The following is a 17,917-nucleotide window of genomic DNA, read 5'->3' on the forward strand; positions in this document are numbered from 1 at the left end:
TAGAGGGCCAGGGGACAGGACAGTTTTGAAACAGAGATAACATACATCTCTCTCCTACATAATAAACAAAAAGTAAGCAGATGTGTTGCTAGCTGAGCTATGTTCAAGACCCTTCAAAACAATAGACGTGACACAACTAACTCTCTGTCCATGGAAGCACAATTACAGTATATTAGATGCAAGATGGAATTGAATGAGAAACACATCTTCATCAATCCAGTTCTGACATGTGTGTGTGTGTGTGTGTGTGTGTGTGTGTGTGTATGCATGTGCATGTGCATGTGCATGTGTGTGTGCAGTTACACTGATATTCAAGCTGCAATTATCCTGCCATGTCAAGGGGAAAGCAGAAACTATATATTGCCTTACAATAGGTTACAATCTGCACAAAATGAAAACATATGGGGACTTAGACTCAACATGAATAGAGAGAAAAACATAATTCGATTTTGAGCACTCTCTTAACTTTGACAATGACCTCAGTGGGGTGGACACATAATTACCTTAAATTACTTTACAACCTGGGTCACTTATTAGGCTCTGCTTTTGCTACCTTTTTGAGACCAATGGGGAGCAATATTTCATGACATTGTGACATTAGACTAACCAGGGTAAGGATGGTGTGGTTGATTTTTATATTGACCATTATATTAGGACAATAGGGAAAGAAAAAGAAAATACCAGAAAACACCTGCAGCAACAGCCCAAAAATATTGATGAAGAATTACATTTTTCCCTAGTAACTGAGAAGAACTCTCGATAAACATCTTTCAAAAGATGGATTGCTCTGTGATCTGTGATATATGTTGTGCCTTGTTTATTTATATAAGTCATTTGGATAAACGTACCTCTCTGAATTAAACCAGATGGTTAAGAGGCTATGTTTTGCTTGATCAGCTGTTTAATATGAGTCACCAATAGGCAGCACAGCTTCAGTCAACAGTACCAGCTAAAATAGTAGTCAGCTACCCAAACAAGTTGAAGTTAAACAGAGCAAACATGCCCCCTACTGACCTTTCCCAGGACTGGTTAAGTGAGGTGAATAACTGTAGAAAAACTATGGGAAAAACTGGGACACTATGGAGGGATGGGGGTAAATTAACCACAGCAAACAAAATTACTGTAAATCACATATCTTTTGTTTTGAATTAATGTGAATAATGTGTGTCTGTGACTGAAACACTGTATTTGTGGCGAAGTTAGTTAGTACAAGTACATATGCCCTACTGTCACTGATTGTGCTGCTACATGTATGGCCATTCCTTATCAGGGGAAATTATTTTTTATCTATCAGATATTCACAAAATGCATGGGGCTTTTAGACTACATTACAATTGTAATTCCTAATGATGGCATCACCGAACACCAGGGTCAGTATGTGTCACATTCAAATCTCCAGTGTCCCTAGTTGCCATGGCCAGAAAGAGAAGCTTTTCTCTGGGAACAGAGGCTCATTTAGCCCTGGAGACCTGGGCTACACCACAAATGGCACCCTATTCCCTATATAGTGCACTACACTTGACCGGGGCCCATAGGGCTCTTGTCAAAAGTAGTGCACTTTATAGCGGACAGGGTGCCATTGGGAACGCAAAAACTAGCCTTTCAAACAGAGCCACAGCCCGACATTATCAGGACCTGGACCATTCCACAGGCCAAAGGGAAGGGCTCAACATCCAAACAGTCCCGACAGGAAGAGCCTAGTCTCGGCTGCGTTACTCTGGGCCATGAGAGTAGACTAGCTGCAGTATGACCTCATATCCCTGCTATGAGCCATCTGGGTGCTGGGGGCATTTGGCACTGGTCCGTGGTAGCAAGGCAATCCATTGTGACCTGCTTCATTTGCCTCATTTCCGCACAACCAGAAAATGACTCAATTGCTAATACAGTTGTAGTTAACATGCTTCATTGGTGGTAATGGCTAACCTGTAAGGGTCTCTGATAGAGGTTGGGGGTATAGTGTAGCCCTTCATATACTGTCACTGTAATGTGAGCTTGGTACAGCAGTAGAGGGGTGAAAACAGTGACTGAGTGTCAGAGGGTATCATTGGATGATCATAAATAAAAGAAAAGGCCCTATTGGTCAGTTCTTTCTGAATAAAGAGAAAGAAAACGGACACACGGTCAACCCCGAATCTCTGCCAACTATACTGTACAAGCCAGCAAAAGTGTCTGATTTTGTCTTTGCTTTACAGGACTTGTTTCCATATGTTGACTTGATTCTGTATATCTGGTCTACATCTGTGTTGATCAAGAAAGGATTGTTGGTCTAAATTCTCCTCATGCATTTTATTGTGTTACAATTTAGTCGTTTAGCAGATGGTCTTATCCAGAGCAACTTACAGTAGTGAGCACATACATTTTCGTACTGGTCCCATGTGGGAATCGAACCCACAACCCTGGCATTGCAAGCGCCATGCTCTACCAACTGAGCCACATGGGACCAAAAAATAGGGGTTATTTTAAAGGCTGTCATTGCACCTACAGCAATAAATACTACCTTGTGAATGCTGGTTTTGTTTCTACGGCTGACTGACCACCAGCTGTTTTTTCGTCCGTGTTCTTTCATATGCACATGGGTTTGAAATAAGCCAGAACACAGAGTCATGACATCACTGACAGAATATCAACACATGCTTGGCTGCAGACTGGATATGGCAGTAAGGGCGATATGACTACCAAATGTGAGCATTTTCCATCTATAAATGTATTTTCTTATTTCTGGATGGTGTCTGTCTACAACCAAGTCGTAACATTAAAAGTGTCTTAATTATCTGAATAACAACCAGGCCGTCATTGTAAATATGAATTTGTTCTTAACTTATAAAGGTTAAATAAGCAGCCCTCCACCCAATTTCTCCTTTTGCCCCTCTCAAATAATAACAAAAACACCCTCCATTTAGGGGTGGAGACAGAGGATCATTAGCCAAATGATGATCAATGTACCTACGTTAACCTCTTATGGATCGGACAATTTTTTTCAATTTTTGCCTAACTGCCTGTAGCTCAGGACCTGAGCAAGGATATGCATATTCTTGATACCATTTGAAAGGAACCACTTTGAAGTTTGTGGAAATGTAAAATTCATGTAGGAGAATATAACACATTAGATCTGGTGAAAGATAATACAAACAAAACAACATGCGTTTTCAATATATATATATATATTATCGTCTTTGAAATGCAAGAGAAAGGCCACAATATAATATTGCAGTTTAGGCGCAATTTAGATTTTGGCCACGAGATGGCAGCAGTGTATGTGCAAAGTTTCAGATTGATCCAGTGAAGCATTGCAATACCGGACTATCTTTGTACCAAGTCTGCCCAAATGTGCCGAATTGGTCAATTGAACCATTTTATAGAGAACATATAAAAAAAATATGGTAATACAAAATGTAAGTTTACACACTCCCAGGAATGTCATACATGATGGATCATGTCAGAGTCAGAGACAGCAGGCGTTCAAACTGTAGAACCCAGTTCCTACATTTGAATATAAAAATTGATTTTATCAAACAAAACTATGCTACATTTTATCTCTGGGACCCTAAGAATGACAAATCAGAGCAAGATTACTGAATGTAAGTACATTATTTACCTTCAGAGGTGAATGTATCAAACCAGTTGCTGTGATAAGTTTTTTGTTGTGCACTCTCCTCAAACAATAGCATTGTATTTGTTCACTGTAAATACTGTAAATTGGACAGTGCAGTTAGATTAACAAGAATTTAAGCTTTCTACCCATATAAGACATGTCTATGTCCTGGAAGTTTGCTGTTACTTACAACAGTCATGCTAATGATATTAGTGCACGTTAGCTCAACCGTCCCGTATACGGGACACCGATCCCGTAGAGTTTAAGGAATATCCCTACTAGAGTTGAACCAAGGCCATTTTAAACCACGGCCACCAGACTACAACTCTTCACCAAGGGGCAGATTCAGACTTAGGAAACTTGAAAAAGACAGGCGCAAGGGGAAAACCGCTGGTAGGCTTGACGAAACAAAATGAACTGGCAACAGAGATCACAGGTATAAATACACTGGGGATAATGGGGAAGATGGGCGACACCTGGAGGGGGGTGGAGACAATCACGAAGACAGGTGAAACAGATCAGGGTGTGACACCACAGATAAATTATTAGACTGTATTAGGGATTTAAATACTTGGATGGCTCACAACTTCTTCCAGCTAAATCAAGACAAGACCAAGGTACTTATTGTTGGAGCCAGAGTATAGAGAGAGAATCTAGTCTCACATTTTAATTAATGGGCAATAAAGATAAATCACCAGGTAAAAAACATAGGTGTTATTTTAGATTCTGAACCCAATTTTGAATCACACATTAGGAATGTGACCAAAATAGCTCTTTACCACCTGAGGAACATTGTGCAGATATTTCTCTCAGGCTGATACAGAGAGACTCATCCATGCTTTTATTACAAGCAGGCTTGACTACTGTAATGCTCTCCGGTATGGTCTACCCAAGAAAGCAATTGGTCAACTGCAAAACATACAGAATGCTGCAGCAAGACGGAGAGCTCACATTACACCGGTTTTAAGGCCTCTGCACTGGCTGCCTGTGAGTTTTAGAATTAATTTAAAAATGATTCTATTGGTTTTTAAATCAATCCACGATTGTGCACCCCAATACATGTCAGACATTATGTACCCAGTATGTCCCTCAGGTCCTCTGGCACTAACCTTTTAACTATCCCAAGAGGTATGAAGAGGCAGCCTTTAGTTACTATGCCCCCATGACTCAATTTCATGTGTACAATGTCTAAAGACCTGCATCACTATACTAAGAACTTTGCAGTTTCTAAAAGGACGTTTTAGGGTGTTTTTGCAGCCTTTGTTCATGTTTCTTCAAGGCCCCCATACTACACAAAGAGGATGAGGAAGTGATTTTCTATTTGGGTTAAGTTTCTCAAAAACATGTGAAATCACAAAAAAGGTGTCTGGACCCTTCTATAACATGCCATTTACATAAAAAATAGAGATTTGGTTGTAAAAAAGGAAACTTCTCCTTTTAAGTTCAAGGTCAGAATACACTTAGAAAGAAAAGTGCATAAAAAGCCAATTACGTTCCCCCCTAAGTAAGTCCCAAGAGACCACTGACAGTAAATCTCCTCCAAGGAGTCTCCTGAATATCGTGTCTTTTATATATGATGTGTCTTGGTGGAGTCAGATGCTCCAAATATAGCACTGCGGCATCCTCTTGCATTCTGAAGCAGGGTCAGGGGATATACTTAGCCAGTCCTCCAGTCTCGGGACTGCATTTGAGCTCCTTGGAGGTAACCTAAGATGCATGGCCCAGGTTTAACTGCTGGACCAGGGAGCTGAGGAGGGCCATTAAATACAGGCCATCGTGACCATAGATGGACTGCTAAGGTATCGCTATGCCAGTGGGAGGAGCTGGCTGCCTGGAGGTTTGATATCGAAACTGAACATGCAAAGCATTCAAATATTGAGCGTGAGTGGTTGGTTAGGTGCTCAGATGGGCACATCTGAGTAAATCTGTGTGTTCAACTGATAATATTTGTGGGTAAATATTATACTGTATATGTTTATCCAGTAAAGTCTGCCCAATACATGTGCATGTACAGTCACCTGCAAAATTATTGGCACCATTGATATAGATATAGACTGTATAAAATACATAAAATACAGAGCTCCATTGTATGCTCCAAAAAATTAGAAAATTATATTATTTTATACTAATGCAATTGCACAGAGAAAAATATTATACTTTTTTTTTTCTTAAAAGATAGTTGTCAAAATTATTGGCACCCCTAAAGATTCTTATAAATAAAATCAAACAAAATAAAATCTTCATTAACATTCTACTCTTTTAAGGTAATTTCAGCTTCAGGAACTGCATTGTGGCCTTCCATGGCTTCCTGTTTCACTGGGGTATAAAAATGAGGTAACGCGCATGTAAAATCCCTTTGTCATCCATCACCATGGTAAAAGGCAAAGAGCTCACAAATGAAAAGAGACAAATGTTTGTTGACTTTCATAAATCAGGCAAAGGGTACAAAAACCCCAAATGAAAATCCAAATATACCACTTACCACTATTAGGGCAAAAGTTAAGACATTTACAACTTGCCTAATAGGGGACCTAAGTGTATCTTGTCTCCACACACAGTGAGGAAGATGGTTCGGAGGCAAAGAAAAAAGGGCCACAGTTGGAGAATTACAGAACTTGGTCGCATCTTGGGGTCAACAAGTGTCCAAAACTATAATCTCCATGCCAAGGGTTGCCATAAAAACCTATTTTTATGAGAGAAACCAACAAATGTAAACGCCTGGAGTTTGCTAAAGGGCATTGGCACTTGGATTGGAACCAGGTGCTATGGACAGATAAGACGACAATAGAGGTCTTTGGCCATGCACACCAGTGGTGGGTTTGGCGTTGAAAGATGGATGCATATGCAGAAAATAACCTAATACCTACTGTAAAATATGGTGGTGGATTTTTTATGTTATGGGGCTATTTTGCTTCCACTGGTCCTGGGTCTGTGGTTAAGGTTAAAAGCATCATGAACTCTATCAAGAACCAATACATTTTTGCCAAAAACCTGGTTGCCTCTGCCAGGAGGCCACATGTGGATCTGACAGCAAGACAATGACCCAAAAGCACACATCAAAATCCACAATTGAGTCAGTTATATTTATTGGATTGGATCCATCCACTGCACAGGTCCAATTTCCAGATCTAAATATACACCACATGACCAAAAGTATGTGAACACCTGCTCGTCGAACATCTCATTCCAAAATCATGGGTATTAATATGGAGTTGGTCCCCCCTTTGCTGCTGTAACAGCCTCCACTCTTCTGGGAAGTCTTTCCGTTAGATGTTGGAACATTGATGAGGGGACTTGCTTCCATTCAGCCACAAGAGCATGTGTGAGGTCGGGTACTGATGTTTGGCGATTTGGCCTGGCTCGCAGTCAGCGTTCCAATTCATCCCAAAAGGTGTTCGATGGGGTTGAGGTCAGGGCTCTGTATAGACCAATCAAGTTCTTCCACAACGATCTAGACAAACCATTTCTGTATGGACCTCTCTTTGTGCATGGGGGCATTGTCATGCTGAACCAGGAAAGGGCCTTCCCCAAACTGTTCCCACAAAGTTGGAAGCACAGAACTGTCTAGAATGTCATTGTATGCTGTAGCATTAAGATTTCCCTTCACTGGAACTAAGGGGCCTAGCCCGAACCATGAAAAACATCCCCAGACCATTCTTCCTCCGCCATCAAACTGTACAGTTGGCAATATGCGTTGGGGCATGTAGCGTTCTCCTGGCATTCGCCAAACCCAGATTCATCCGTTGGACTGCCAGATGGTGAAGTGTGATTCATCACTCCAGAGAACGCATTTCCACTGCTCCAGAGTCCAATGGCGGCGAGCTTTACACCACTCTAGCCGATGCCTGGCATTGCGTATGGTGATCTTAGACTTGTGTGTGGCTGTTTGGCCATGGAAACCCATTTCATGAAGCTCCCGACGAACAGTTCTTGTGCTGACGCTGCTTCCAGAGGCAGTTTGGAACTCGGTAGTGAGTATTTCAACAGAGGATTTTTATACGTTACACGCTTCATCACTCGGCGGTCCCATTCTGTGAGCTTGTGTGGCCTACCACTTCGCTGCTGAGCCGTTGTTGCTGCTAGACGTTTCCACTTCACAATAACAGCACTTACAGTTGACCGAGGCAGCTCTAGCAGGGCACACATTTGACGAACTAACTTGTGAGGTGGCATTCTATGACGGTGCCACGTTGAAAGTCACTGAGCTCTTCAGGAAGACCATTAAGGCCAATGTTTGTCTATGGAGATTGCATAACTGTGTGCTCGATGTTATACACCTGTCAGCAACGAGTGTGGCTGAAATAGCCGAACATTTTACCAAATGTTCTGTATATCCCCCCTACCTTGTCCCAACACAACTGATGGGCTCAAACGCATTAAGAAGGAAATAAATTCCACAAATTAACTATTAAGAAGGCACACCTGTTAATTTAAATGCATTCCAGGTGATTACCTCATATAGCTGGTTGAGAGAATGCCAAGAGTGTGCAAAGCTGTCATCAAGGCAAAGGGTGGCTATTTGAAGAATCTCAAATGTAAAATATATTTTGATTTGTTTACCACTTTTTTTGGTTACTACATGATTCCATATGTGTTGTTTCATAGTTTTGAAGTCTTCACTATTATTCTACAATGTAGAAAATAGTAAACAATAAAGAAAAACCCTTGAATGAGTAGGTGTGTCCAAACTTTTAACTGGTACTGTATCTATTTTTTATTTTATTTTTTGTTGTTGCCTGTTTTGCATGTTATTTTGACTTAAATACGTGTCACATATAAGTTTGCAAACAATGTAAAACATGAATAAATAATTGAGTTAATAATATATATGGTCTTTTTTTGCATTCTTGCGTAAGGCAGCTCCAAAATACAGGTGTTTCAGCCTAGCTCAGTGCTTTCTGTGGTGGTGGGGCAGTCAGCGGAAAATACGGAGTGCAGGGGTTTGTAATGTTCTCTAGTTGCGCCGTGATTGGCTCAGTGTTCTGTCACTCATGGGGACACTACGTCACCACAGAATCTATGGGGAGAGCAAAAAAAGTCAAGCCCCTTGGGTGCTGTCATAGAGTTAGATTAGATGTGCCCATCCAAGTAGGCTCAAGGTCATTGGCCACAGATAAAATGACGTCAAATCACGTCATATCTACAGTAGCTTTGATTGGACTGATCATGTCAACATCATACTTTAAAAATCTTAGCTATCAAGCTAGCAGTCATCATCATTAATCAAGTCGACAATCTACTGGCAAATCCTTTTCAATACTTGTCATATAAAGAGAAATTATGAAGAGAAATTATAGATAAAACGTATAGGTGCTCATCGGCCATTGGACATAAACATTACACAACAAGTTGGAAATTGCAAATTCAGCAATGAGTGGTTTGGAAGGAATCAGTGGCTAACTGCAAGCACGGCAAAGCAATCACTAGCCTACTATTCAGTGGAGTGGATGTGTGGTCCAATTCTGGGTTTAAGGGTCTCTTTTCCAAGCTTACAGGATAATCATTCAACATGGGCCATGCTGTCAATCCAGCATGACATCTGCCACTTTCAAAACAACTGGAACTGGGAAATATCAGACTTCAGTGAGTTCAAGACAACTGGGAACTCAGAAAAAAATTAGCTCCGACTGGGAAAATACTTTTTGAAAGTCAGGAACTCGGGCCTCTTTCTAGAGCTCTGACCTGAAAATCACTAATGTCACGATTCAACATTGTTTTTTTCAGAGTTCCCAGTTGTCTTGAAAGCACCATAAATCCAGAAAATGACAGACTTTGATGACAAAGTTTGACAAAATTGGCCGATGAAGGACCGCCGCGCCACCTTCCTGTTCAAGTGAGCACAGCAAGTTGAGTCCAAAAATGTCTTGTTTGCTGCTGCATAAATGATGTAATATGCCAGGGAGAAATGTATACTGTAGTTAAGAAAGTAATGCTAAGTGTATGTTGTGTAGTAAGCTGTTAGTAGCTCATGTGCCTCACCCTAATAATTTGGTCCCCTTTTTCCCTCATAATTTTGCCTACTGTTCTGACTTGGTGGTGCACATCAAATCAAATCAAATCAAATCAAATTTTATTGGTCACATATGCCGAATACAACAGGTGCAGACATTACAGTGAAATACTTACTTACAGCCCTTAACCAACAGTGCATTTATTTTAAACAAAAAAGTAAGAATAAAACAACAACAAAAAAGTGTTGAGAAAAAAAGAGCAGAAGTAAAATAAAGTGACAGTAGGGAGGCTATATATACAATAAAATAAAGTGACAGTAGGGAGGCTATATATACAGGGGGGTACCGTTGCATAGTCAATGTGCGGGGGCACCGGCTAGTTGAGGTAGTTGAGGTAATATGTACATGTGGGTAGAGTTAAAGTGACTATGCATAAATACTTAACAGAGTAGCAGCAGCGTAAAAAGGATGGGGTGGGGGGGCAGTGCAAATAGTCCGGGTAGCCATGATTAGCTGTTCAGGAGTCTTATGGCTTGGGGGTAGAAGCTGTTGAGAAGTCTTTTGGACCTAGACTTGGCACTCCGGTACCGCTTGCCGTGCGGTAGCAGAGAGAACAGTCTATGACTAGGGTGACTGGAGTCTTTGACAATTTTGAGGGCCTTCCTCTGACACCGCCTGGTATAGAGGTCCTGGATGGCAGGGAGCTTTGCCCCAGTGATGTACTGGGCCGTACGCACTACCCTCTGTAGTGCCTTGCGGTCAGAGGCCAAGCAGTTGCCATACCAGGCGGTGATGCAACCAGTCAGGATGCTCTCGATGGTGCAGCTGTAGAATTTTTTGAGGATCTGAGGACCCATGCCAAATCTTTTTAGTCTCCTGAGGGGGAATAGGCTTTGTCGTGCCCTCTTCACGACTGTCTTGGTGTGTTTGGACCATGATAGTTCGTTGGTGATGTGGACACCAAGGAACTTGAAGCTCTCAACCTGTTCCACTACAGCCCCGTCGATGAGAATGGGGGCGTGCTCAGTCCTCTTTTTTTTCCTGTAGTCCACAATCATCTCCTTTGTCTTGGTCACGTTGAGGGAGAGGTTGTTGTCCTGGCACCACACGGCCAGATCTCTGACCTCCTCCCTATAAGGTGTCTCATCGTTGTCGGTGATCAGGCCTACCACTGTTGTGTCGTCGGCAAACTTAATGATGGTGTTGGAGTCGTGCCTGGCCATGCAGTCATGGGTGAACAGAGAGTACAGGAGGGGACTGAGCACGCACCCCTGAGGGGCCCCCGTGTTGAGGATCAGTGTGGCAGATGTGTTGTTACCTACCCTTACCACCTGGGGGCGGCCCGTCAGGAAGTCCAGGATCCAGTTGCAGAGGGAGGTGTTTAGTCCCAGGATCCTTAGCTTAGTGATGAGCTTAGAGGGCACTATGGTGTTGAATGCTGAGCTGTAGTCAATGAATAGCATTCTCACGTAGGTGTTCCTCTTGTCCAGGTGGGAAAGGGCAGTGTGGAGTGCGATAGAGATTGCATCATCTGTGGATCTGTTGGGGCGGTATGCAAATTGGAGTGGGTCTAGGGTTTCTGGGATTATGCTGTTGATGTGAGCCATGACCAGTCTTTCAAAGCACTTCATGGCTACAGACGTCAGTGCTACGGGTCGGTAGTCATTTAGGCAGGTTATCTTAGAGTTCTTGGGCACGGGGACTATGGTGGTCTGCTTGAAACATGTTGGTATTACAGACTCAGTCAGGGACATGTTGAAAATGTCAGTGAAGACACTTGCCAGTTGGTCAGCACATGCTCGGAGTACACGTCCTGGTAATCCGTCTGGCCCTGCGGCCTTGTGAATGTTGACCTGCTTAAAAGTCTTACTCACATCGGCTATAGCCTATAGCCTGTTTTCGAGAAATGTCATCATCGAATATTGTAAGAACTTTCATTGTCTGGTTATATGCCCCCTTTATTTATCCTACGGTTCTGACTTACGGACAATACTGTTACAACGCCCCATGTTCTGAATTCTGTCGCTGTACATTTCAAATGTGCTGAACAAATAATTGACTACATCCATCCTAGTTCACTCATTAATGTCCTAATCAAAATGTTGGATTGCCTCTTATCTGCTCGTCGTCCCCTTATGCCATAGTTTGTATATCTCAATTGTCAATAGAAACCACATTTGTTTAAGCAAGTCAGCCATATCAGCTATGTTTTTTTAAAAGGCAATAAATGAGGCTGAATGAACTGTTTCGCTGCAAGACAAGGCTCTGCTGATAGCCATGTGTAACAGTGGTAAGGTGTTGGGACTGCTGTTGGGACTCTGCTGTTGGGACAGCTTTATGTAGGCCCTAACAGTTTGTGGGCACCGTTCGTCACCGTTATAGTCCAATTAATGTATTGTTTAGTGTTGTGTTGTGTAGTGGCTTTGCTGGTATGCATCCCCAGTATTATACATTTTTTTGCCCCACCAAGATTTACATGCTAAAATCGCCACTGCTCAGGAGTGGGACAACATTACACAGGCCACAATCAACAGCCTGATCAACTCTATGCGAAGGAGATGTGTCACGCTTCATGGGGCAAATGGTGGTCACACCAGATCCTGACTGGTTTTCTGATCCACACCCCTACTTTTTTTTAAGGTATCTGTGACCAAAAGATGCATATCTGTATTTCCAGTCATGTAAAATCCATAGATTAGGGCCTAATGAATTTATTTCAATTGACTGTTTCCTTATTTGAACTGTAACATTTGTTCAGTATATATTTACATACTCTGGTCATCTTTACGAGATACCATACCCACTTACAGGGATGGCTAACTTACAATTCCTTCCGTCAGTACAGATTTTGGTAAAACTGCTTTTAGTTTATTCCCACTTCACTTATGGAACAATCTTCAGAATACCCTACATTTGGACGCATTGGTGCCTTTCGGGCAGTTTAGATTGTTGGTGTAGGGCCTCTTCACAGAGGAATGTGTTTTGAGCATCTAAAAAAATTACTATATAAGTGCAACCAGTTATTATTATTAGTAGTAGTAGTAGTAATATTATTATTAAAGGGTATTCATGTGTTAACAAATATGGTATAGTAATATTACAAGACCATTTCCCAATCACTTTCCATGAGCTAAAACCAGAGCCATACACATAGAGAGTTAGGCCAGGTTTTAGAACGGACGCCATGTTAGCACCCATATAGAACTTTACTCTTGAAATGTTGGTGCTGTAACAATAGGAGAGCGCCTCCGACAGTTCCTTATGAAATGACCTGCTGTAAACAACCAAAACAGACCAGCAATTTAACACATGTATTTATTGATTAGCATTCGGGATATTGTGTATCCAAGTCTTTACTGTGTTTTAGTGTCAACAAATTGCATATCTGCTTTCACTGGATATCTTCATAGGTTTTGAAAACGATCAGAAATAAACAGCACAACACAGAAGTGTTAATTATCACTTAGCAAAGGCTGTGGAGGAAAAAGTGTCTCTCTCTCTGAACGTTAACCGCATTGGTGTACTGTATATGGCTCTGGCTAAAACTAATAGCACAACAGATGTTAAGAACAGTATTAGTCCCCTGTAGCTCATTTGGTAGAGCATGGCGCTTGCAATGCCAGGGTTGTGGGTTTGTTTCCCACGGGGGGCCAGTATGAAAATGTATGCACTCACTAACTGTAAGTTGCTCTGGATAAGAGTGTCTGCTAAATGACTAAAATGTAAATTACAAACTACTGATTACATCAACAACAATTTCCTAATCTGGATGAAAAATGAGGTTGGCTACTTACCAAATAATAATTGGTTGTTCAATCCAGGGTTGTGTGTTTGTTGTATCTCTATTTTTTATTTTTTATAAAAACGATCAAACAAACAATATTTATTTTGAATATGATAATTTGCCTTGATCTACATCCATGGAGTTCTCTAAGTCCCAGTTATATTTATTGTATTGGATCTAGCCACTGCACAGGTCCAATTTTCAGATCTAAATATAAGCAAACGCATGACACAAACATTCACAAGCTTTTTTTATTTGGCGGGGGAGGGGGGATGGTGAAGAGACAGAGAGAGAAAGAGATCCAAAACCATAGTGTTGAACAGCTACAGTATCAAAAAATAACAGCATTTCGGATCAAAGATCCTCTTCCTGCAGGGATGCCTAACAACACGGTCATTGAAATTCATCTCTATACCACAATACGACAAAAGACGGCTGTGTTTAACCCTGAAACTTTTTCTTCCTGCCATCCATGCCAGCCTGTTCATCAACGTTCTTGCGCCAGTCACCAACTGCATCCGCTGCCTGAATGACAGAAAGTTTGTGATGTTACATATAGAGGATATGTCAAAGACATTTTGAGGATATAATATGAACTGATCCTTTCATTTCATTTATTATTTTAGTCATTTAGCAGACACTCTTATCCAGAGCAACTTACAGTAATGAGTGCATACATTTTCATTCATACTGTTCCCCCGTGGGAATCAAACCAACAACGCTGCCGTTGCAAGTGCCATGCTCTACCAACTGAGCCACATGAGACACTGAGACCATCAATGCTCAGAACACATTCGGGACACAGTACTTTCTGCTTTGCAGGTCTCCACACAAATACCCACCTCCTCTTTGACCTCCTTCTTCACTTCTTTCAAGTTGGCTCTGAAATCCATGGAAGCCTTGTGCTTGGTGCCCAGCAGAGCCTGGAGCATAGCATCAGCAGACATACGCACTTTCTTCAGTGCTGGCTTCTTCATGCCCTGGATCTCAACCACTTTCATCTTCAAGTCCTCAATCTGGGAAGTGAGAAAGTCAGGAGAAAGATTAGATTTGCAGAGGCATATGTTTCATTATGAGGAAAGATGGAATACAATCTACCTCTTTGTCAGCCTTCTTCACTTTTGCTTCTGCATCATATCTGTCCTCATCTACCTTGTCGATGGTTTGGGCCAACTTTTTGAGCATTTCCTGTTGGTACACAATCACGTCGGTCATATAATTTGTACAACAAACTCTCCTCTCCTGAAGGAATCAGTCTCTCCAGGCAACAGTTATTTAGAGTAAAGAAATTGGAGTCTGTGTACTTTGTATACAAATCCACATTGCTTATTACAAGAACCACCAATGGTACACTGCAGGCCTAAAACATTGGACTAGATGTGTGAAGCTTGTGTAAAGGAATGAATGACTGGTATCGTACCACCAGCGCTGCTTGATCTCCAGACAAATCCAGGGCGGGGATCTCAGCCATGAAATTGTCTTTCTCCTGCTTAGCCTCCTTTTTCTCCGCCTCAATCAGCTCAAATGCAATCTGGAGCACCAAGCTCTGGAGAACAAAGAAACATAGTAAGGCCAAACCCAGTCTACAACATAGTATTGGTGAACAAAATATTACTTAAAGTGGAAATCTTTGATCGCTATATCAAGTTTTAGACTTTTAAATTAATTATATATACCCATTGGGCCTTTTGCAAAGAAAATTGGCCACTAGATTATCGGCAGTTCATCTCTTGTTAAACCATCAATACGCACTGAATTCAACCGCTCAGCTGATTTCAATTGTAACCAGCATTGGCAACTGATTTACCACTCCCTAACTCAGATGTTAGGGTTATCTTTTGGCACAGATTATCCATTATATTGACCAGATACTCTAGTGGCTGCTCTAATGAAAATAAATGTCTTCAGAAATGGAAGGCAGAAGACACAATCAGGTAGGAACATTCTAGCCAATGAGAGGGCAGATACGTGTGTGAACAACAGGTACAACAGTTTCCACTAGTTACCACAAAGTCGAAATTGGCTATTATATTTACATTTTAGTAATTTAGCAGATGCTCTTGTCCAGAGCGACTTACATGAGCAATTAGGGTAAAGTGCCTTGCTCAAGGGCAGCCTTGCTCGACAGATTTTTCACCAAGTCGGCTCGGGGATTAGAACCAGCGACCTTTCGGGTACTGGCACAACACTCTTAACCACTAAGCTACCTGCCGCCCTATATTGTAAAGATTCATGAAAACAAACATTTAAGGTTAGGGGTAGGCATAAGGTTAGCAGTGTGGTTAAAGTTAGGTTTAAAATGACCTTTTATGAAGATACATTTTAGAAATGGGCGGGGTTAATGACTCAAGTGTTGCTGGGATGTCACTTGTCCTACTTATATCAGTACACTCCTAACAATCTAATCATTGTGCAACTTCTATTCAATCAAATAAGCCACACCTAGCAAATAAGCCATTGCATTTTTTGTTAACCAAATTCGACACTCATTGACCTCATTGATCTCATCGCTTGGTGAGCGAAAGAAATCGGGAAAAAAATGCTGTTGGAGAAGACAGATTATCCCTCTCGCTTCGCCTCTTCCTCTGTGCTTTTAGTCCTCATTGCAACCAAACATTTTCAAGAAAACGTTGCCCTCTGGTGGGTATTATCATCGGAACAATTTTATCCGGCAATTGTACCTAAAGCCGATTTATCTATATAACAATCATTCCGTATAACTGAAATCAAGTATTTCATTTCCATTCTACTATGACAACATGGCCTACCCCACACATTGTATAAATGGAAAATTCATGGTGTAGGAAAAAAAATTTAGTTTCTAATTTATGTAATCCAATAATGATTTTACTTGTCTGAATCGAATATGGACATTTCTTATCAAAAGTGGAAAATTAAATATCCTGAACTGTAGGCTACACATTTGACATTCGAAACTAAATTGTGACTGTGTTGTATTTTGAATCAAATTGTATTCTAATAAAAGTTATTTGAAGTTGCACAAATTATATTAACAATTTTTTATCGCGTTCGTGGTTAGTCTGGTATAAGAGTAGCCTAACATGTCCTATGTTTTATGGATAGCGGAGATTATTTCTTAATTTGTTGAACAACGTAATAACACTCAATAGATTAACCTTTATATTTTCTGACAGGTCTACAAGGCCAGTAGGCCTACTGTGGCATATTGTACTTTATTGAAGAAACAATGTCTGAATTGGAAAGAAATGTGGCTGGGAAAGTAATTTCTTATGATTTGGAAGTTGTTAGCTTAACCAAAGAAACAGATGCAAAGTGCTTCGTTTTTTAAGATATTTTATTTGTCTATAACGCATGTTGCTGCATTCCATATTACTTTTGATGTAGTCATTAATTAAAAGTTGGTCTTCAATAACTTTATTTTTGCTGAAGAGTAGCCTCGATGTAGGTATAATTTGGTGAAGTAATTGTCTGCAAATAAATGTGTTAACTAAATGATCGTAGTTGGGATAGGCTACATTTCCAGTAGATACATTTTATTTCAGGTGTAATATGTCATATTCTTCTTTGTTCCTGACCATTTCTAATGCCATTTCTGCATCAAGCCATTTTAATACCGTAACAGGGTCAGATAAACTGGTCTACTAGTTTTGTTCCACTTTAGTCATTTAGCAGACACACTTATCCAGAGCAACTTACTGTAAGTGCATAAATTGTTGTACTTTTCTTACTGGTCCCCGTGGGAATCAAACCCACAACCTTGGCATTGCATGCGCCATGCTCTACCAGCTAAGCCATGCTCTACCAGCTAAGCCATGCGGGACCATCCCTTAGCTTTTTACCAAAACAGTGTTGAGGTGTTCACTTTGTTATTATTTGAAGTGTAGATTTCCCCTTTAAAGTATTAAAGAGGTTGAAAAGTTTTTAAACCAGTCTAATGAAAGCCAAAACGAATCTAGTCAAGTACTGGGTATTGATGTGCCTGTAATGCTTGTTTCAGACAATGGATCACAATTCATTGTATTGGTTTACCTTCAGATGATGCCTGCGACTTGATGTCATCTTTTTTCTGTGAAGAAAGGTGGATTTGACATGTTGTTAGGGATATAAGCGGTATTTGCATTACTGACAGAACTTATGGCTGGATCGGACATGTTTTGTGTCAGGCTGAAAGTCTGGAATGTCACTTTTAGTGAATTTAAAAAAGATAAACTGAATGTCAAGACTTACTCCGACATATTGGCTGTTGTTGTGCTTCACACCCTGAATAGAAGACAGAAGAGGGAAAGAAAACTTGTTTTGATATTTATGATAAAAACCTTTTATAATATCATTAGGGTGCAATAAGTGCAAAAGCGAGAGACATGTCTGGTCTAAAGATCATGCTGTGATATTTAGCTGAAGATTGATAGGGTTTCACAAGCTAACAACCATCAACCATAAAAAAAAGTCAGAGATGACACCTGACTCTAGCAGTCCAAATTTAGCATGCTCAGAATCACTCCAGACTCTAACTCTGAAATGGGATAATGTTTCCCCTAAGAAACTAGTTTGGCCAAGTGTTCCCCAACAGACTTTAACTGCTGCTGCATTCAAAGACACAAGTCTCGA

General features: G+C 40.9%; 1 protein-coding gene across 1 annotated transcript; it reads right to left on the reverse strand.

The window, feature by feature from the left end:
- Positions 1 to 13,768: 13,768 nt before the first annotated feature.
- LOC311135359 (troponin I, fast skeletal muscle-like) lies at positions 13,769 to 17,368 on the reverse strand (the record flags this gene model as incomplete). Its single annotated transcript, XM_084169301.1, has 5 exons — positions 13,769 to 13,846; positions 14,170 to 14,343; positions 14,426 to 14,515; positions 14,748 to 14,873; positions 17,339 to 17,368. The coding sequence occupies 5 exons, from the start codon at positions 17,366 to 17,368 to the stop codon at positions 13,769 to 13,771; spliced, it is 498 nt and encodes a 165-aa protein (XP_084025427.1).
- Between the last annotated feature and the right edge of the window lie 549 nt (positions 17,369 to 17,917).

Source organism: Coregonus lavaretus, assembly GCF_964263955.1.
Source record: "Coregonus lavaretus genome assembly, chromosome: 9".
Classification (NCBI taxonomy): domain Eukaryota; kingdom Metazoa; phylum Chordata; class Actinopteri; order Salmoniformes; family Salmonidae; genus Coregonus; species Coregonus lavaretus.